The sequence below is a fragment of the Danio rerio genome, chromosome 16 (assembly GCF_049306965.1).
Source record: "Danio rerio strain Tuebingen ecotype United States chromosome 16, GRCz12tu, whole genome shotgun sequence".
Lineage (NCBI taxonomy): Eukaryota > Metazoa > Chordata > Actinopteri > Cypriniformes > Danionidae > Danio > Danio rerio.
The window spans coordinates 12,842,442-12,865,041 of NC_133191.1; the positions used below are offsets into that span (position 1 = coordinate 12,842,442).

Here is a 22,600-nt window from a genome sequence, read left to right on the forward strand (position 1 = left end):
GTCTGTCACAATGAAACAGTTCTCCTCATCATGTGAGCGTGTCTGTGAAAGAATGACGCCTTTTTGTTTGTAAACAAGCGCTCCTCTCTTTCGAGAATGGACAATTTGCGGGGTTTGCTGGCACTTCATTCAAAGTGTGTGATCTTGTGATAACAAATGTTTCGTTGCCTACACACTTATAGCTTTCGCTTGTTCTTTGAAAACTGGTTTGAGAGTATTAACAATTAATAGAAATTATTTCCTGTGGTGTATTTGATAGCCAGATACATCCCTCACAATAAGAAAGGTAGTGTTCAATTAATTCTGCAATATGGCAAAATATTTTTTCAATTGAACAAATGCATTTGAATGTTTTTGTGTGTATTGTTTGATACTTGTAGAAAAATAAAAGTTAATGTTTTACAACATTTGAAACGTGTGGTTTTTAAGGATTTAACACACTTAAGAACGAATAAAATCATGTTAGCATTACTTAAAAGCACAAGTTTCACTTAATACTAGTAACTTAAAATATTGTGTGGATTATTAGAATAAATAAGTAAATTTTACTTAAAAGGGGTTTGACAAACTTAAAACTACAAGTTGAAAATTGATAAAATTGAGTTGATGTTAATTGAAAGTGTAACTTGAGAACAGGCAAAGTCTAATAGGACAAACTAAAATGAAATGAGGTGACATGATGGCTCAGTGGTTAGCACTGTCCCCTCAAAGCAAGAAGGTCGCTAGTTCAAGTCTCAGTGGGTCAGTGGGCATTTCTGTGTGGAGTTTGCATGTTCTCCCTGTGTTCACGTAGGTTTCCTACGGGTACTTCAGTTTCCCCCACAGTTCGAAGACATGCACTAGGTGAATTGAATAAAGTAAACAGTGAATGTGTGTGCATTGGGGGTATGGGGGTTTATTTCCCAGTACTGGGTTGCAGCTGGATGGGCATCTGCTGTGTAAAGCATATGCTACTGTAAATTAGTTGCCAAGACTAAGAGACTAAGCTGAAGAAAAATTTATGAATGACAATAAATTGAGTTTGAAATGCTCTCTTTTGTTTCAGACATTTATCTGAAACAGAGCAGGTAGGGCTCTGTTGGTGCTGTCTTTGTCTTTTGCAGGTTGAAGTGGAGCAGAAGGACTCACAACCGGAAAGTTCAGCAAAACGGTGGAACTGCTTGAACAGACTGAACAGTTTCCAAAGAAATGTATTACGATTAATTAAAGACTTGATGGCTTTCTCTTTGACAGATTGGCACAGAGCATGTGGAGAAACAGGGAAACACACTTTAGTAATGACAAGTATACATCATAATTTAGAATTATATATTTTCATTTTTACAGACTAAGTTGGGTATTTCCTATACAGACAGACAGACAGATATATAGAAGGATGGATGGATGGATAGATAGATAGATAGATAGATAGATAGATAGATAGATAGATAAATAGATAGATAGATAGATAGATAGATAGATAGATAGATAGATAGATAGATAGATAGATAGATAGATAGATAGATAGATAGATAGATAGATAGATGGAAAGATAGATGGATGGATGGATGGATGGATGGACGGACGGACGGACGGACGGACGGACGGACGGACGGACGGACGGACGGACAGACAGACAGACAGACAGACAGACAGACAGACAGATAGATAGATAGATAGATAGATAGATAGATAGATATTGAACAAGCCGGTAGAGTTCTAGTGATGTTGTCTTTGTCTTTTACAGAGTGGAGACAGGGAATTTACACATCTCAGGAATGATAAGAAACTGATGGTCAGGTTTCACCTATTGATGACAGATGTGGGGGTGGTGGTGGGCTTAGATAGATGTTTTGTCTGTGCTAGGTGCTCATTTTTTAGGTATTGGACACACTTCAGGCAGAAGAAGGAAACTCACAAGAGCATTGGTGGAGATTCATCTGAAGAACACTGGAGAACAGCTTATGCATTACTGTATCTCAGCCAGCAAGTAGCTCAAACAAATAGGCTAATTAATAATAATAAAGCAAAAGTATTACAAGACTTAAAACATAATTTATTAAAACTGATGCGATTCTCCTCATTTCTAATTTCCGGTGATGCGACTGTAGGTTGGAGGGCAGATTAAAATCCTGAATGGCATCAAACATGTTTGATATGATCCGAGAGGCTTATGTTTCCCATCACAATCTGAGCACTTGCAGTCAATATACTTCACCTGCAGCTGTTTTTCAGTAATTTATATCCCTCATGTCCATGTCAGAGCTACAATTCACCAATGTTTTGTCCGTCTTTTGGAGATTTAGTCATTGGAGATTAAATATCAGTGGGTTAGTGTCTGCTTTTATATTTGGTGTCTGATTAATATTTGCTGGTAGGGAAAATCTATTTGTTCACTTCATCTAATTATACTTGGATTTGCATTTCTATTTATTTGTTTTTCCACTTAACTGCAAATTAGAATAGAAACTGTATAAAAAGCACACAAAGACACAGACAGTTTTACTGTACATCGTTATGGGTCAATGATGCTAATATTCTGCACAATTTCCTCTTTCTGGTCTTTTCTTTCTATGAATGAATGATGTAGAATGTGTCCATGCATGGTTCCTCCTCGGTTAGTAACGCTATATTTCATTGCCCAACAATTAATCTATCAGGCTTTTTGGCTAAAATATAGAAATCACGGTTTAATTTGTTATTATTAGATTGTTTTTAAATTTCACCTCTCCTGCTGTGCATAAGCTGTTGAACGGTCAGCGTATAAGGCGGTTAGGCTGACCTAGCTTCAATTTTGATTAAATTAATTTCTTATCTGTTGCGTATTAAGTCGTGAATATACTCCTGTAATGCATTCTGCAGTCCCTTTTTGTCTGGCTTTCTCGGATATCTCACCTGTTCACCAAAAATAAAAAAATAAAAAATAAAATGTATAATATGGCACATACATATTACAATAGACGTGCCAGGCACTAAAGCTTGACAGGCGTAGCAACAGTAACTAAGGGAAGCGGGCGTATCGAACGGTCAATTACAACTGACATTTTCTGAAAACAAAACAAATAAAATAAATTGCAAAGTTTTTATTAGAAATCTGGAAGAAATCCCATCAGAACTTTATAGAATAAAGCAAATATTACACAAATACCTAATAAATCCAGAGAAAGTGGTTTTATACACATTTATAGGAGTTTCTGGAATTTGATTGGCTGAAAACTGTGACGTCAGACTAGAGCTGCGTCCCAAATCGCATACTTATGCACTATTCTACGCCATTTTGTAGTATAAATAGTTTAAGTAGTGCGTTCACACTGAAAACTCTAAAAATAATAAGTGCACTTTAATTACCCGGATGATGCACTCATTCAGCCGCTAAAATGAAGTGTGTAATGCTGGACACTTCACGCACTCAACGACCGCAGGTTTGCTTACGTAGCGGAAGGGGAGGAGCTATCAGACGCACATGTTGAATAACTTTATTTATTTTGGATGGTGAAAGCAAAATTCTCCTACGAGAGTGATTATAGCGCCTTCCGATGGTGAATGCGGCAATACTCACGGCAGGTATTATCTGATAATTCGGTCGTTTATTTCACTGATTTCTCAACCGTCAAACGTCATCAGGGAAACGGTTTGAATTTCCGCTTAGTAAAAAAACATTAGTGTGCCATTTGGGACGACACTACATACATAAGGTGCGTTCGACATGAGGTTCAGCTGCAGCCGGTGATCAACGAGATTAGCCGAGCGCAGGCGGGGGAGGAGTTGAAAACGGAGCCGTCAAGACGGACAGCTGGACACTTCGGGACTCAAAGTTGCTGCAGTCATGATGACCGATTACATGGCGTCATCATAATTTTTTTGTTATTTTAGTTTATAACAACAAAACATTTACGAATAAAACAGAATACAGTTTCTACAAACTGTTGTTCCTTTTTAAACAATAAGAGAGAATTATGAATAAAATATATAACAAATGCATGAGAGAAATAAGAGGAAATGAGAGGTTAATATAAACATAAAAACGAACAGGTCTATTAAATACAAAGCAATACGCATAAATTCTAGGAGTTAAACATCAACCTTTAGGCTAATACTTCTTGTTTGAATATGCTAAAAAAGGGTTTACATATATGTACATTTATAGATAGAAAAATTTCCAATGTAAAAAGCAAAACAAGGTGTTTTGATTAGGTCTTAATAAATGACATTATTTTGGATAATGAATGAATTTTCAAAAAAGCATTTTAATCCAAAAAGATTGTGTTGAAAACAACAAAAGGTAAAATAAGTGAGCTATGTGGAAGTTTCCAAGAAAGAGCAGGTAACCTTTAAACTGCTAGACAGGAAATAAAATAGATATTTATATTATAATAATAAAACCATTTTATAATTATTTAATAAAATAGTTCATGGGGATGAATGCAGTAAATAGTCTGTATAAAAAAGTTAAAAATAAACCTGCGCAAACAAGCTAACCTTTATAACCAGATTATTTAACAAAAGATGATTACTGCAGTAAAATATTTGTAGTCTTTTAATAAGCAAGATGTGTACAGGATGGGTGTGAAAAGTGAATTGTTTGTTTTGAAACTTTTGAATCGGAATTTGTCCAATTATAAACCCGAAATACACGTGTTTGTTGTCATGTGGTGAACTCGGCCAATCATGTAATATCGGTGTCGTCATCAAAGCTCCTGCAGTCGCTCTTCAGAAGCTGCATGGTCTGAGTTTGCCGTCTGATCTCGGAGCGCTGTCGCGGTACTTTGATGCCACATGTGACAGTCACGTGGCGTCGGCGCAGCATCAATCCGGACAAGATTTCTAACCAGAATGCACCGCTTTAAGACAGATTTCGATCGATCTGCGCAGCTCTGCATGAAGTCGAACGCACCTATATACTACCCTGTTGAGTGTGTAAGTGCATAAGTACATAGTGCATGAGTGCATAGTGTATAGTGTGCCATTTGGGATGCAGCTGAGATGTCTGTGACTTACAAACAGGAACTTGCTGGAGGAAACACATTTACAAACTGATATGGTGTATAATAGCATCCTGTCACTGTTTTCTTTTTGTCAGTTTGAAAATTAAGCTTTAAACCCTTAAAAAGAACATTTATCATACCAACAAGAAAAGCTCTTTCAACTTAGTTTGTCTATTCGAATGTTTAACTGTAAATTATAGTTCAAATAAAATTCATGTTTACAGTGCATAAGTGAAATTGCATGTGAGAATGTAGGTGTTATATATTAAATGAAAACATCTAAATAAATCAATTGTAACAGGATGTGGAGCAATATATAGTATGAAACAAGTCACGACAGATGAAACTTGAATATGTATGTGTGTAATTTATATACTGTATAAAAAGTGTGTTTACTTGCCTGCTAATTTTTAACCAACTACACTTTATATCACAATGCCTGTTTATTTTAATTTTTCTTGAACTTTTACTTGGTTACCTTTCAGAAGCACAATTTAGGCACAAACAGTATAGTTCAACTGTGACCCAGGCCACTGCACTGGCAGTGTCAAGTTCACATCTTGATGCAACATTTCCTGTGCGTCTCTTAGCAAGAAACTTGACACCGTCGAACGTTTGACATCTTGCCCTCGTGTTTTACATCAGACAATTAAAAAAGATTTCGAAAATAAGGAATTTCTAGGTGCTGTGAGCAATCAGTATGTCATCACTGGGATTGCTACATTTTATCTATTGTAGCAATGGTTGCTATCACGATGCAGGCTACTTTAGCGCCACCTGCTGTTGAAAAAACGGGATTAAACAGAGCTGGTTTAATAACACAAGTTACCAAACTGGCACAATAACACTATGCTTATGTAATCACTGACCTCTTATGTCTTCCTGCTTGTTTAAACCGAATTAGCCTTTACGCCAAGCCTTATTTACGTACTAAATGTAGTGTTTTTAAGACTATTGATATTAAATTAAGCATGTGGAATGAAGAAACTACCCAGGCAATATGCTACAACAGGAAACACATTAAGATCTAGACCCACGGAGGATCTGAGTTATATTCTCATTTAAACTTGGAGTAATAAGTTATTAATCGCCATCTAACCATCTAGATTGGGTTGAATTAATATAGATAACAGTTATTGATCACTGTTCTCATTCTCTGAGAGACTAATTGAATACAATGCGTTTTGGAAAACAAGCCTGATTACAATACTTGTGTTTGATTGTTTTAAGGGTTATTGTCTGAAAGGTTTCCCCCAGTTTTTCCCCATATGTTTTGGACATCTCCAACATTCTGCTGCAGAAGGATCAGATGGTGAAAAAAAGTATTGAACATGATTTTTCCTGGAAATAGTAGAGAATTTAACCAGATTTTTCAGGAAAAAAAACATAAAAATTTGAAAGATTAGTTACCTGCAAAAACAAATGGAATGAATGACATTAAGTGAAAGTACTGAACTACTGAAATGTATTTAATACTTTTTGGGGATGGCAGCTTAAACACGACTCTAAAATGGAGAATGAAGTCACAGGCATTGCTCAGTTGTTGTTGTTGTTGTTGTTGTTGTTGTTGTTTTTTATCTTGATGGTTCTGAGGGTCTCATCTATCATACCTGGGGCCTGTTTCAGAAAGGAGGTTAAGTGAAAACCCTGAAATGAGAGAAACTCTGGGTTTTCCGTTTCAAAATAAAGCAGGGTAAGTCAAACCTGTTCTGAAAGAGAGGTAACTTTAACTCAGAGTCAGTTACTGTGGTAACTTACTTTGTGAATCTAACCTGGTCAGGAGCAGGTTTTATTCTCTAAACTCGAAGTTTCTGTCGGTCTCCTCCCCTTTTTAAAAGATGAAGCGGTATTTCTCGCATTAGCCTTACTTTTCCTCACACCTATTTTATAGCTCATTTTGGAGATGTGCATAAAAACGATTGATGGAAACGTCATGATGCACATAACCTTTGAAAATATGCATAAAAACATGTGCATAACTGAGTAGGATAAACTTCTATTTGATAAGAAAAGATGCGCATAAACTACGAAGGAAACACTTAACAATATGTGCATTAAAAAAAGGTTTGTTAAGAGATCATATGATGATGAAAATGTGTCTGAATGGACAAACCAGCAGGACACCTAAAATGTTGTTTTTTTTCATTCTAAAATTCCATTTCAGTATTAGTGTATATTATTAAATAATTACCTCAGAGCGTCTGGAGCGTGTCAAGAGTTTCCGCGTCTCATGGCTTCAAACGCCCCCACGTGTTCATTGTCTATCAACATATTCATCTGAGGCGCAAGTACATTAAATGAAAAAATAAAATAATTGACGCCGCCTCTTCTACCGCAGTAAATTCTGCTTTTACTGTTGATATTTGACGCATTTATGTAATATATTTGGATGGAAAATAGATATTGTCTACATTTTAGTCACACACAGAACAAAGTCACGTACAAGAATGGCTTGTCCTTTTTTCATAAATAATTAGCTCAAAAAAAAACTTTTTTAGCTCAAATTCACTGTCCTTTGACATGTACTGTAACTAGATTAATGGGATTATTATTCGTTCTAAAAATTTTAGTACTGCTTACCTTCTAAATGTTATATCAACCTCTATCACTTAATCGATAAAAAAGGCAGACACACAAGTGCACTTTTAAGTTTATTAAAACTGATAAACGTGTATAAAAGTTTAGAAAAGTGTTCATCACACATAAGATTACTCATTTTATTATACTTTAATATTTAAATACTTTAAACATAAAATTAGGCATTAACTTGAGCAGCTGTTTTCCCAGGCTAACTGTCTCTGTTTTACTGATAATTGCTTCTTTTTAAATATGCTCATATTTGCTATAACTTTGCATGAGCAGACCAAGTTCAGCTGGAGAAAGAAATGCTGATCGCATTTTTAAGATGTTGCCATGGTCACTCTTAATATCTGTGTTCCCTTGATAATGCCTTCTTATAGACACAGTGTGCGCGCTTAACTCTGAGTTGGACTACTCAAAATTTATTGACCCAACTCAGATCAGCTATTCTGAAACTGAACAGTTTTTAATCTCTCTGTAAATCAACTCAGAGTTTAAGTTTAAGCTCTTGAGTTGTTTGAACCAACTTACTAAAACAGGCCCCGGATCTTTATTTTCTATTTTTTTATCATAGGATTGAAGTCTGGTGACTTTCTAGGCCATTCCACAGAATGATTCTCTTTCCTTGGCTGTGTTTTGGATCGTTGTCTTGTTAAAATGTCCACCCTGGTGTTATCTTCATCATACTGCTAATGTAGATGTTGAACTTAAAAAGCTAATATTCATTTACAATGATGAAGGGCAGAGGGTTGCTGAAGAACTACTGAGAGGTTTTGGCTGCTGTCTGGACTTTCACTGCCTTTTCACATCTCCTTTTCTTCATGTGTTTAAAAAATACACTTTCCTTAAATCATTTCATTACACATAGCTTTACTTGTAAACCAATTAGTTTTGCTTTCTTTGCACATATGGAGTTCTTTAGTTGTTGCCAACATCTGGTGAAAATTTGAAGTGAACAGCACCTTCAGAAATATGTTTTCTGAGAAAACTGCTTGTGTTCAATACTTATTTTTCCCACTGTGTATTGAAAAATATGCTTTGAATTTTACTTTAAGGCCTGGAATAGTATTTTTTCCTCAACCAACCAGAATCTTTCCACCAAAAGGCTAATGTAGTAGTCAGTGACCTTCTGCAAGAGTATAACTGCTGTTGACTTGAGATTGTACACCAAGCAGCCTATGAATTTTTGCAAGTGTTGAAGCTTACTTCAGACTATTCTCTAGTCAGAAACTACTTTCTACAGTACATTTATGTTATTAAAAGTCTTTCTTCAGCCTACACTGTTCTCGTGTTTACCTGTAAATTCTGCTACACAAAAATAAACAAACATCAGTTGAAATTGTGCGCTTTTTTATTTTGTAAATTGCATAAGCAAGATGTAGAGTGACAGCTTAATGCTAACGTAGGACCTCAAACTGCTGTTGGTAAAAAGGTCATAACATTTCAATCTGAATGACCTTTCATCCTTCAGCAGGGCAAACCGATACTCAAGACATCAAAACAGAGTAATATATTATGAGGTACTCTACAAATAGTTGGGAGTTCATAAAATTCAAAAGTAACAGCGACCATTTAGATCTTTCCAGGGAAGCTTCCATCCTCGATCTGTGAATCCCATTTCCCCACCTGATGGAATGAAAAGACAAACATCAATTTTAAGTAAAGCTTTCAGTGGCTGGTCTTTTGTTTTATCAAAGTGAGAGGGCAAACACCACCAACAACAAATTGATTAAGGCCCTCTTTACACTAGTGAGTTTTAGTTTGAAAACGCCTAAGTTTTGCTACTGTTACGCCATCTGTCCACACTACGCCAGAGTTTTTGAGCGCCGAAAACGGAGCGTTTTGGAAACGCTGGAGAGGCTGTTTTTATTCTAAAACGCTGCTGCTTCCTCTCAGTGTGGATGAAGGAAAATGGAGACATCTGAAAATGGAGGCGTGTCTGCTGAGATTCGCTACCTGATTGGGGCTTTTGTGTCATTGCGTATCCTTCCCTTATTCGTCAAGCCCCTATCACATGACTGTAACACATGGCTTTATCGCTACTGGAAGACAGCGGCCCACCCTTCACTGTAAACAACAACATGGATACAAAAATGGGAGCATTGTTTGCACTACTGTGTGTTTTAGGCGCCATTGTGCAGTTATTCATTTGTTACATTTAGTAACAACTCGACCTCGACATCTGTCCACAAACATACCTCTCTTGCTTCCTTTGCCATCTTGTTCATTGTTCAACCGGCGTTTGTTGACTAACAATAACCAAATGCCGAGCGTGACACATGCTTTCTGTTTATACTAGAATGCACATGCCCAGAGTGCGCGAATGGTCACGTAATATACGTTTTTGGTGGCGTAGTGTGGACGGAGATATGTTCAGAAACGCAAGGTGAAACACTAGTGTGGATGCGGATGGTTTTTGATCTAAAACGCACTTGTGTAAACGGGGCCTAAGAATGCATTTCATTTGACTGAAAATTTACTTCAGTCATTCACAAAATCAAAATCAGCTTCTTTATTCGGACTATGAGGGTTATGTGCACATTTATTAACAGATCTTAAAAGGAGACCCATGTTGGCTGTGGAAACAATGAAATGTTTACAGTCATACTTTAGAAAGGCGATACTAGTGATAAACTTATGTCAGGGAAGATATTGGGTGTGTGACAAGAATGAAGAACAAAGAACTTTGTGCCAGTATGAGATTGAACTCTTGACCATACTCAAATCTTTCTCAGCATTTGGTGACTAATAAAATCTGGACACCATGCATCCAACGTTGACAGTAAATAATCAAAATAAATGAACCAAGAACAGTTTTTAGGAGCAATGATATTAACCAGCACTGCTAACAAATGACAAGAATCTGGTCATTTTTACATCATTCCCATATACAATGAATACCTCATGCTCAACGAGGATTTACAATGAAAGCAAAAAGAATCCATAAATAAGGGTGTTATTTTCTAATGTTAATGCATTAAAGTGGACTATGGCATAAATGGCAATGTTTACAAATTAACTAGTTCAGAGAGATTTCCTGACACTGCCTTTATTCTCAAAATTGTTTAAATCAAATATTTAATAATAAATTGTATTTGTAATAAGCCAGAATATATTTGAGTGAAGATCTGCTGAACAAAGTTTGGATGAAGATGCAAATAATCATAAGCAAATACCCTGAATTTGTATTTTTTTTAGCGATTCTCTGCTTTGTGTTGTGCTGGGATGCAACGATCCCTATACTTAAATCGGACATTCGTTCAACAACGCATATTTTTGCTGGATCGGGAATCGGCCAGCTGGTACCGATCCAAATCTGATCTTGCACGTGTGATAAATTGTGTAATTAATAAGACAAATGCCATGAAGGTAGCCTATTATAAGGGATTAGAAAGTTGTCATGTAGGCCTATTATATCCCAAATGTTCTGAAGCCTTTCTGTAGTTTGATGTGAAGCACAGATGAATATTGAGTGCTTAAATTCACAATACAAACAGGGACAAATTTATGACAATTCGAAAACTCTCCAAGACTATTAGTTCTTGTTAGTTTAAATATACAGTGGAGAAATGGAATTAGTTTTGCATTAAATGGGTCATTTTGAACTGCAGCAAGGAGTTAATTTCTGTTTCTATATCATGTTGAGATGCGTCTCAGCAGATCGCATTCGCAACACTAAAGAGGGTTATTGCCTGCTCTTCACACATAAAGTAGGCCTACCTTAAATTTTAAATGAGATAAGGCTCAATAATACATTGGACAGATAAGCCTGGTTTATACTTCTGCGTCAAGTGACCGTCGTAACCCACGGCGCATGCAAAGCCCATAGCTGTGCATTTATACTTCTGCGCGCTGTCTCTGTTGGTCTGCATTAACACTTCCGAAACGCTAGCTGGCAGCGAGGTGTAAATGTGTCTCTGTGTCAAGTTTCTTCGCTGGTATTTTGCTTTCCCTGAACACTTCCTGGATGTACAAGTGGCTCAAACTCGCTCATTTTGAGGCAGGAATCAGCGGACGTGCAACAACTTTAACTATGAGGTAAACACAAAACAAAACTTTCCATTCAGAGCTCCTTCACGGGACTCCACACTTGTAAACAATCGCTCGCGCCATTCGCGCGGCTCTCGCTCCCGCGCAGACTCGTCAGCGCTACCTAGCCGACCAATCACAGAGCTTGCGCTACATGTCGTAGCGATGTGTAGTTACAATTTATGAGAGGTGCACGTCAGTGACGCCGACGGCCATGGCGAAGGTCTATGCGTCAGCGCCGTAGCATATGCCAGCGTTTGACGCAGAAGTATAAATCAGCCTATACTCAACGCACTTTCCTTTGTGCAGCTAGGTTTTGAAAGTGTCTGCAAATACCGGAGGGCTGCGCGCTGTGTCTCTGTGATGCATCAATTGCTTCATTCATGCACCTACTAAGCAAACGCGATATGCGCTGCTCGATAAAATTATTCTCACAATGAGTTTGTTCTCTCATCCTTCCGACTGAGTTTATTCTTCCGAAAGGAATACTATCAGTGCTGCGAATAGTTTGTAAAGCCTGACTCATTGTGGTCAAAGTAGTAGATTAAATTAATAAAAGTGAAACTAACGGGAGCAATATGCATTGTCATTAACAGAAAAGGGAATGTTTATTAAATAAAATTGGCCTCAGACAGCATAGTTTAGTCTGCGTCACACCTGCAGGAAAATAACAGGCTTTGCTAAAATGCTGATAATTTTACCAGTGGTAGCCTATTACAGAATTTAAAAGAATCTTAATATTAAAAAAAGGAAACAAAGGCTGGACCACAACATATCAATGTCATAATGAATATTCAAATAATGTAGCCAAGTTTACAGCAAGCATCATGTTTTTAGTTATGCCATGTGTTATTTACAGTAGACCAATTTGTCGGTTATTTTTTACTAAAGATCTATTATTTGAGTTTATCACCAGAACTAAAAAAAAAAAAAGCACAGTATCAGGTTCAGATCTGTATTGGTCGATACTCCGAATTTTGGTATCAGATCTAAAAAAATGGTATTGGTGCATCCCTAGTGTTGTGGCATTGTATATTTGAGATGGAGAGAAAAATCTAATCCTGGAAAGCGTCTATTTGGGTGAGCAAAGGAGAAAGGAATATCTTTTTACTAGTCATTTTGTTCAAATTAGAAAAGTTAAAAAATTCAAATTGACAAACTATACATGGCTGAATTTTACATATACAAAGTAAAAACTAAAGGCTACAACTTTTTATTTCCAAGTTGATCATCATTTACTCAAACACAAAACTCTGAAAACTCCAGAACTCTTTACTAAACTGGAACTGATGACCATTTCCTCCCCCATTTTGATTTCTCAAGATAACATTAGACCTTTAGTTTTTCTGGACTTTCGGTGATTAAATTACAAGTAATAAGAAAGTTTGTCTAATTTTAAAAATAAAATTAACTATTTTCAAGTACACAATCCTTCACAGGCTACAACAACAACAACAAAAAATGTTAGGAAATGTGAATAATTAAATTTTTTCCACAAACATTGTTTTTCTTTGCAATTAATTTATTCATTCATTTACTGCCAAAAACATAACTATCTGTAATTTCTTGGTCATTCAATCAGATTTGTATATACACAAACAAAAACGGTACTTTCAAACAATAAACAATGGAAGGAAAGATCATTTACATGCATTACTATATTTGTAGAGATACATTCTCTATTTATTCAAACACAAGAAGAACATTCAAATTTGAAGAGAAGAGTTTGAAGTAGAAGAGACTCACCCAGCTAATTGGACACAGGCTCTTGTAGACTCTCTGATACCATTCACAGGGAGAGGTATCCTGCCCTTTGCTTGACAAAGCCTTATTACACCTGTGGAAGTCTGAGAGAAAGAAAAAGCATTATGCAAACACTGAAAGCTGACAGAAAATTATTTGACAAAAATCAAAATGATTAACTAGAGTATTTGTTCATCAGCAGGTTTGTAGGAAGAGTGGGGGACAAATCTGTTACTATGATATTATTATCTTGCTATGTAACAGATTTCTTTTTGACCTTCTGAAAATAGACAATGTAAAAATAGAAATAAATAACAGTGACAACAAATCAGTCTTGGATGTTTTCTGAGGTGTTTTGAGAGCATCAGTACTTTGACTGTGTGACCAGAGCCAAACATTTTGCGCTATGCCCTTGAGCACATGACTAACAGACATACACAAACAGAGATACATTTTAATCAACCCTGATTTGCTGCTGCGACCTTGAGAAAAAAAAAAAAAACGAAAAAAAAACTTGGAGATAGTTTGCCCAAAACTGAAAGTTCTGTCACCATTTACAAAGCCTTAACTTGTTCCAAAAACGTTTGACTTTCTTCTATTGAACACAAAATATATTTTGAAGCAATCTGGAAATCTGTAACCATTGATCAAGTCAGAGGTTTCAGGTTTTAATCTTTCTTCAAAATATATTTTATTTTCTTTTAAAAGAAACAAAAAGGTTTGGAACTATTTGAGGGAAAGTAAATTTAAATTTTTGGGGTGAACTATCCTTTTAAGTCCAGGCTACTCCAAGTGCAATATGACTTCACTATATTATACTATTAATACTCTGAGCTGGTTAAGCCTGAAGTGATTTTGTACATGCCTGTGTGAAAATCAAACTGCTCGGATTCATTTAAAAAACACATCTGCAAAAAGCAACTCAGAAAGCATCAGTGTCGACACTAATGACACAATTTAATACTTAAATTCTGTATACTGAAGACCTTAATAAAGTGCTAAAAAATAAAGTTCCTTGTTATATTCCGTTTTCTATAATTATCGTTTGTTTTTGTATTTTCGCTTTGAATATCTAAGTTGTATAATTTATAAATGTGTATTTTCTTTCTTTTTTGTTGTTGTTGTGAGATAACAGGCGATCATGTGTTTCGGAAGTGTACAAAACAGAGCACCTTACTGTAATGAACACTCTGAAGCACTGGGTGCTCAAAACATTACTAACTTAGCGTCAGCCTTTTTAATTTAATACTAGGGGTGTCAAAATTAATTGTTTCTTTGGTGCACCGCGATGCAGACGCGGACAATTCGGTATCGGTTCAGTAATAATCATAACCGGTTATTATGTACTGACGTCATTTATCTCCTATGCGCTCTATCGCGAGGGAGGTGAGCGCAGCATTTACAACACTCAGCCAACTCAGGGCCGGCCCTTGGCATAGGCACCATAGGCAAATGTTAAGGGCGCTGTATATCTAGAAGGGCGCCAGAAATGAGCGCGGTTCAGTTGGTTTTGTTTTCGATATTCTTGACACACATTCAGTTACAGACGGCAATAACTCAAAAACCTCTTACCCTAAAAAGATCTAAAGTGTGTTTCCTGTGTTTTTATGTTTCACAGCTGTCTTTTTTTTTTTTTTCGCTCCACACTAAGAGCACTGCTCCGTTTAAGCCTTCGCAATATGTGTTTAGCCGGGATAGCTCGCGCTGAGAGGAGCTCTCAGCAAGGGACCGTCGGAAAAGTGCTTCTTTTTTTGTTTTGGTTTTTCTGCTCCGCTCAGCGCGAGCTCTCCCTGTCGCGAGGGCTTAAGTGTGTGTGTGTGTGTGCATGTGTGTGTGTGTGTGTGCGTGCGTGCGTGTTTGTTTCTTTGGTGCTGTCTATGTTTGTTTATGTGTTTGAATGAGAGACAGTGTGGTGCTGTGTGTCTGTGTGTTTATACGGACAGCTTGTTATAGCCTCCCCTCTAATATATAACACTGTATATGGAAAGCATCGTCAATGCACCGTGATGCACCGAGGTATCGAATTGAACAGAAGGCATGATAATCGTAACCGAACCGAACCGTGAGACCAGTATAGGTTCACACCTCTATTTAATACAGTAGCATTTCTGGAGCTTTGGTGTTGCCTTTTTAAATATCTAATTTGCACATTTTCTAATTAACACACCCGGTTAAAAGTGTTGTGCTTTTCTACATTTTTTCATACTTAAATATAGATAATGTAATAATGTATTCTATACCCACCTAGATAATTCTGGTAGCAGTTCCTCGTCTGGTTGGTGTTTGGGAAACGGGCATCAAATGGAGCCGTTCTGTAGTTCTTGATCTTCTCCTCAATAACATCAGCCATCTTCAGTCAGATATAATGGTTCTGCTTGACATAATAAACATCCAGAGATTAACAACATGATCCATGTACTAAAATAAAGTGCATCGTACAAATGTCGTATTAGGAGTGCAATGAAGAAAATGCCTAAATTCTTACACAGACAATCTCAGTATGGAACAAGCTACAGTCAGTCATTCCAGGTCTCATACTGTGAGACCTTTAACGTTACTGTTATAATATTTTTTAAATACTTTAAACAAGCTCTTTCAACTTTAAGGAATTGCTTGTATATTGCAGTCAAGTCTGAATGCGTAAATTTAAGTGTATTACAGCCTTAAAACAACCCTGAAGTAACATAACCTTGATGTAACCGGTTTATGTAGCATGCCTGCTAACTCGCTAACAAACTCAAACGAATCATTCTCTTAAAACAGTAGTTGCTATTCTGTGTTTTTTGCAACAAGGTAAACGAAAAGCGACTATACAGACCTTTTAAGCTACAGACTATTCAACCACAACTTGCACTAAACAAATATAAATAGTTCGGCCTACCTCTGGCTGTGCCCTTATCGTAACGTCCTCTCGAAAGACTTGAGCGCAGTGAATTATGGGAAGTCAGAGTGTGTGGGCGGTAGTTTGAGGATGAGAGGAGGCGGAGCCAAAGACCACGAATTCTTTTATGATTTAATTTATATTTATCACAGTGTAATAATTTCTGTACGTTCAACATAGTTTACTATTCATTTATGCAACGTGAGGTAAATAACATTATAACACTATAGTGTACTATCATAGTAATAATAATGTAAAATAATATAATACATCTGAACAAAAAGCTGTAAACTAAAAAAGTTGCTTAAAAATATGATTTACAACATAAACATTAATTTACAATATTAATATAACCTAATATGTATCATTTATAACAAATTTGAATAACTTTAACAAATAATTTATTATTTTATGTGCTTTATTCACACATTCATTACATTTTTATGCAATTTATTTGAGTTTATACTGACTTGTTTGTTTTTATATTGATTTCTGTTATGTTTATACAGTTGAAGTCTAAATTATTAGTCCTCCTTAATTAATAACCTCCTTTATATTTCTCCCAGTTTCTGTGTAACACAAATAACATAAGAGTTTTTAATAAACTTAGTCATTCATTTATTTTCTTTTTGGCTTAGTCCCTTTAATAATCTGGGGTCACCACAGCAGAATGAACCGCCAACTTATCCAGCACGTTTTTACGCAGTGGATGCCCTTCCAGCTGCAACCCATGCCTGGGAAACGTCCACACACACACACACACACACACACACACACACACACACACACACACACACACACACACAATACGGACAATTTATCCTATACCCAATTCACCTGTACCGCATGTCTTTGGACTGTAGGGGAAACCGGAGCACCCGGATGAAACCCACGCAAACGCAGGGAGAACATGCAAACTCCACACAGAAATGCCAACTGAACCAGCCGAGGCTCGAACCAGCGACCTTCTTGATGTGAGGTGACAGCACTACCAGTGCCACTGCGCCGCCTGTTTTTAATAAACTATTTAATAATTTTAATATCTCATTTCTAATAACGGATTTATTTTATCTTTGCCATGATGACTGTAAATTTTCCAAGATACTAGTATTCAGCTTAAAGTGCAATTTAAAGGCTTAACTAGGTTAATTAGGCAGGTTAGGGTAATTGTCAATGTACAACAGTGGTTTGTTCTGTAGACAATCAGAAAAAAAATATGTATAAAGGGGCTAATAATATTGACCAAAATGCATTTTAAAAAAAAATTAAAAACAGCTTTTATTGTAGGGAAAATAAAACAAAGAAGACTTTCTTCAGAAGAAAAATCATTATTAGATACTGTGAAAAATTCCTTGCTCTGTTAAACATCATTTGGGAAATATTTGAATATATATATATATATATATATATATATATATATATATATATATATATATATATATATATATATATATATATATATATATATATATATATTTCCTGGAGGGCTAATCAAATTGCTGGGCAGCTAAAGTCATGATTTTTTGACTGACATATTCTTTGTCAAAGATTCATAATTTATTGATGTTGTGGCCACAGCAAATGAATACATAATTCTGTTTATTTATTTATAAATATATCATAAATGTCGTAATTGATACATATTTTGTATTTACATGCTTACTTTGCTAATAAACTTAACAAAGCATTTACCTGAAAAAAATATCATATGATCAATAAGTCATGACAACATATGTTTTTATGACTTAATCAGGTTTCTTTTTTTAAGTTAAACGAGCTGCCTTAGTCAGTTACATGTTGCGCAAGTTAAAATGGCCCAAGGTTCATTTAATTCAATTAAAAAATGAAATCAATTATGGGTAACCACATACACTGTAAACATTCTCCTTTACTTGATATTTTTTAGTTAAATCAAATGTAATCTTCATCTCTACTCACATCAGTCAAACTGACTAAAAATAAAGAAGTTAAACTTTGTACAACTTAAAAAAAATGTTAAAACCGGATTAACTTATTAAAACAAGTTCAAGTAACAATAGATAAAACATGGTTGTCATATATACATGTCTACGGTAAAAATATATTTGTCATATTTGTCAGCTGAACATCCATGATGTAAATCTACCGTTCCACCACATCCCAAAGGTGCTGTAATTGGATTGCGATCTGGTAACTGTGGAGGCCATTTGAGTACAGTGAACTCATTGTCATGTTCAAGAAACCAGTCTGGGTGATTCACGTTTTTATAACATGGTGCGATATCCTGCTGGAAGTAGCCATCAGAAGATGGGTACACTGTGGTCATAAAGGGATAGACATGTTTAGCAACAATACTCAGTAGGTGGCTTTGACACAATGCTAAATTGGTACTAATGGGCCCAAAGTGTGCCAAGAAAATATCCCCCACACAATTACACCACCACCACCACCAGCTTGAAGGGTTGATACAAGGACAGATGGTTCCATGCTTTCATGTTGTTGATGCCAAATTCTGACTCCAGCAGAAATGGAGACTCATCAGACCAGGCAACATTTTTCCAATCTTCTATTGTTCAATTTTGGTCAGCCTGTGTGAATTGTAGCCTCAGTTTCTTGTTCGTAGCTGACAGGAGTGGCATCCGGTGTGGTCTTCTGCTGCTGTAGTCCATCTGCCTCAAAGTTGGATGTGTTGTGCGTTTAAAAATGGTCTTCTGCATACCTCGGTTGTATCAAGTGGTTATTTAAGTTACTGTTACTGTTTTTCGAACCATTCTCTGTAAACCCTACGAAATGAAAATGCCAGTAGATCAGCAGTTTCTGAAATATTCAGAGATGCCATGTGATTGGCTGATTAAAAATGTGTGTGTGTGTGTGTGTGTATATATATATATATATATATATATATATATATATATATATATATATATATATATATATATATACATATATGAATGTATTACATTGATGTATTACAATGAATTAAATACATGAATGTAATGTAATGTATTACTATTAATGTATTACAATGAATACACTTAGAACCATCTTCAAATGCTCTGCAATAAAGGTGTTCGTTTTTTCCATTTATTTATTCCTGTGGTTCATTAGACCTGAATGCATCTCCAGGAGTCACAAGTATTCATTTTTGTTTTGCTTACATTTTTTAGACCTAAAATGCCAGCAACAGTTGACTTGCATTTTAAGAATAAGCAAAGACCACAGTTTCAGCAGCAACAACAACAACAAAAAATCTAATGTTTTAATGAAGAAAAATATTTGCATACAACAAGATGGCCTGAGGGTGAGCAAATTACCAGCAGATTTTTATCTTTAGGTCTACTATACTTTACTAAATTTCTACTTATTACCTGGACTACCTAGAAAGCAATTATAATGGAAGAGATTGCAGTTACTGTGCTTTGCCTTTGTAGGGCACTGCTGTCCTCCAAACCACCTTCTCCGTCCACAGCTGAAGTCGGAGTTTGAGAGATGATGTACAGTAAGAACCAGAGAGCGCGTGTTACTGTATGCGCATTTCATTCCAAACACATCCCCTCTGACCAGAAGCCAGCTTTCACTTACACACTAAAAACAAACATGGAAGGACAAGTCTGAATGACGCACACGAGCTTTCACAGGCTGCTGTCAGCGCTTCCTGTCTGACAGAACAACTGCTCACCAAGCTTTTGGGTTTTGGTCTGACATGATGCATGTATTTACATGTTATGCACGACTGCATGACGGTGTTAAATCTGGGAAAAATATTTTAAATAAGTGTTTTTGTCTATGAACATTTGCTAAACAAATAGGCTAATGGAAGAGCACAACCAACCAGACATTTGCTTGATAACTTTTTTTATTGTTGTTTTTTGCATTAATCTCACTACATGTAGTTAGATTTTAGTTTTAAACAAAAAGTAAACAAATCAGTGCATTCACTGGTAAAATATGTCCCATTTAAGTATTATTTTATGCAAGGAAAGTACTTTAAATGCAAATGAGCGTCTGTTTCAAGTAAAAAAATGTGCCTAGAATGATGTTCTATAATCATTCAAGCTATATATTTATGTAAAACATAGTAGTTAACATATATGAAAGAATAATTAATCATAGCCTAGAATTTTGCTAATCAATGTGCAAATACTAGTGGTTTGTAGAAGTCTTCTAATTTGTTTCTTGTTCCAAGCCTGACAAGATTTCTTAAATATATACTGAATGACTTTTCAATGGTCATCTTCCATAAATCTTGTATAATGGTCATTATGTTTTTCTCACAAAACTAAATTTACAGAAAAATTATTTTTATTGTTTATGCTGCTTGACAAACCCTGTTTGACCCTCATATAAATATTTGCATTGTACAAACTCAAATAGGATATATAGCTATATACACACATTCACATATGCGGATATACACATGGCTCTTCTTTCCTGACACATCATTCTGTTGTTGACGAGGTCAAAGGTTACAGGTGCCGCTCTGTCTTTGACATCCTGTCCCAGGTTTCCTGCTTCCTCTTTTTTTTCGAGACCCTCAACACAAACTAAAAACTGTTGGATAAAACATGCTGAGGCAAGAGTTAACTAGTCTTGTGCCCATTGTTGGTACTTTTTGGGTGGTAAACAAATATACTTTATATGATTTGCGAAAGTAAATATACTTAATTTCCAGAGTACATCCTGCAAGGTCAGTATAGTGCTGATAAGAATGAGATTGAAGTATTGATGGACAGACTTAGTGTGTGACAAAAAGTCTTTTTCAAAAAATCTGTGGCAAATTCAAAATGTCCTCCATCCTGACTCGGCCTACTGAGTTCTCCGACTGTCACACCATTTCCGGCTCTCTTCTGTTTTTGAATGGACATCCTGACTGGTGCTTATTCCATTTTTTTAGCCTCACACTCAATATGTACAACAGTGTCATTGACATGGCTTTATATGTATACTTCATATTCCCTCTCTCTCTTTTTCTCAGGATATAGGTGTTGTCCATTGGGGAGGAAGGAAATTCTGTCATTTAGAACAATGGGCCTGCTTCTCTATCTATAGACGCAGAAACGGGAGATCGAAGTGGAGGGAGAAATAGAAAGCAACCAAAAGAACCTTCTAGAACAACTTTACCTTCGAAAATGGAAAAAACAAACTAAAAACTGAGAGAACGAAAAGATACTGAACAGTGAAAGCAAGGCCCGAGGCAGAAAATGGACTGTTTAAGCCTAATACATCCGGAGTAAGACGACACAAATCTGACCTCCACTGATATTTTATCATCCTGAAACTTTCCGCAAACAACAACAGCTATTTTGAAGATTTATCCTGAAATAAAGAGGACGTCCATCACAGTGGGTAAGTCGCATTTATTTGTCTCCAATGATGTGTAAAGTCATTTTACCAATGCATTTTACAGATCTAGAGCTGCAGTCAGCACATCCTGAACGCCTTTCCCAACCCAAAGTTGTAAATTTTCTTTCTTGGTTGTTCTACATCCACCATTTACTCCGTAGAATGTGATGAAATCAATTATGGTCACCGAGTCAACATATAATAGTGAACTTCAGTTTTTTTGGAGGGACGACAGAGGGCAGATAACACTTAGGGGGTCTGCTCAGGGGTTTTCCCTGTCTGTCTGTGAGGATACATGGAGGTGAAGTCCACAATCAGGGCGGAGGACGAAAAAATGTATGTTATTATGTATAGCCGATGTTGAGCGCTTTTAATCAAAGGATGATATTCATAGAATGTGGTTTGGCTGCACGACGGATCCTCAGCAGTGATAGTTTCATGTCGGTTGATATCCTCGTCATGGCCTCTTGGCGAAGCCACTTGACTCTTACTTGACTTCCACCAGTGTGCTTAGCTCAGGAGCAACCGTGCCAAACCTCTGCTTTTCATTAGACATGTAGACATGAATGCGAAATAAATCTTTTTCTCAGAGCCATAACTATTCCCCGCCTGCACTGTCAACTTTGTGGCATCCGCTGCTAGTTGCACTGACGCTCTGTTACTCAGAGACTCTTAGATGACGAAGAAAGCATGACATTGCACATCCAGAATCAATGCGACATTAGCTTTCCCTTCCATTTTGAGATTAGATTTTAATAGGGTACACGTTACATCTTTGATTTCTATTGCTATTTATATGTATTTAAAGGAACATTAAGGAATTAATACAACTTCCGTGGAGTTAAACAGTTAGAGTTTTACCATTTTTTAATCCATTTAGCTGATCTCCAGGTCTGGTTGGAGCACTATTAGCGTAGCTTAGCATAAATAACTGAATCTTATTAGATCATTAGCAACTTGCTCACAAAATTGAAAAAAAAAATCTTTTGAAGAGCCCCTTGATTTAAAGAGTCCCTATTTTGCATTACAAAAGATTATATTTTGCTTTTGGGGGTCTCCAGCAACAGGCTGCTATGCATGC

General features: G+C 36.3%; 2 protein-coding genes across 5 annotated transcripts in view; one reads left to right on the forward strand and one right to left on the reverse strand.

Moving 5' to 3' along the window:
* The first annotated feature begins 4,680 nt into the window (after window positions 1-4,680).
* The window catches only part of rasip1 (Ras interacting protein 1), a 66,612-nt gene continuing 48,692 nt past the window's right edge, over window positions 4,681-22,600 (forward strand). The window contains exons 1-2 of one of the 3 annotated variants that reach the window (XM_073924517.1): window positions 4,681-4,896; window positions 21,152-21,522. The gene's annotated coding sequence lies outside the window, so the exon portion shown is untranslated. Of the gene's footprint in view, window positions 4,897-21,151; window positions 22,587-22,600 lie in introns of those variants that run through there. The other 2 variants (XR_012391323.1, XM_073924518.1) reach the window with 2 other exon arrangements.
* cox6b2 (cytochrome c oxidase subunit 6B2) lies at window positions 8,591-16,257 on the reverse strand. 2 transcript variants are annotated; one of them, NM_200506.3, is made up of 4 exons: window positions 16,198-16,257; window positions 15,561-15,687; window positions 13,320-13,420; window positions 8,591-9,170 (listed from the first exon to the last, which is right to left on the reverse strand). In NM_200506.3, exons 2-4 carry the CDS (start codon window positions 15,664-15,666, stop codon window positions 9,117-9,119), a joined length of 261 nt encoding a protein of 86 aa, NP_956800.1. In that variant the 5' UTR covers window positions 15,667-15,687; window positions 16,198-16,257; the 3' UTR covers window positions 8,591-9,116. The 2 variants fall into 2 exon arrangements, with proteins under 2 accessions (NP_956800.1, NP_001269021.1); NM_001282092.2 differs by having other exon boundaries at window positions 15,561-15,690.

Excerpts from the sequence above, each read along its gene's own strand:
- cox6b2 (NM_200506.3), bottom strand. The coding sequence starts at position 15,666 with ATGGCTGATGTTATTGAGGAGAAGATCAAGAACTACAGAACGGCTCCA. Across the intron at positions 13,421-15,560 it reads CTGCTACCAGAATTATCTAG|ACTTCCACAGGTGTAATAAG; the intron begins GTGGGTATAGAA and ends TCTTTCTCTCAG. Across the intron at positions 9,171-13,319 it reads GCCTGTGTCCAATTAGCTGG|GTGGGGAAATGGGATTCACA; the intron begins GTGAGTCTCTTC and ends TCATTCCATCAG.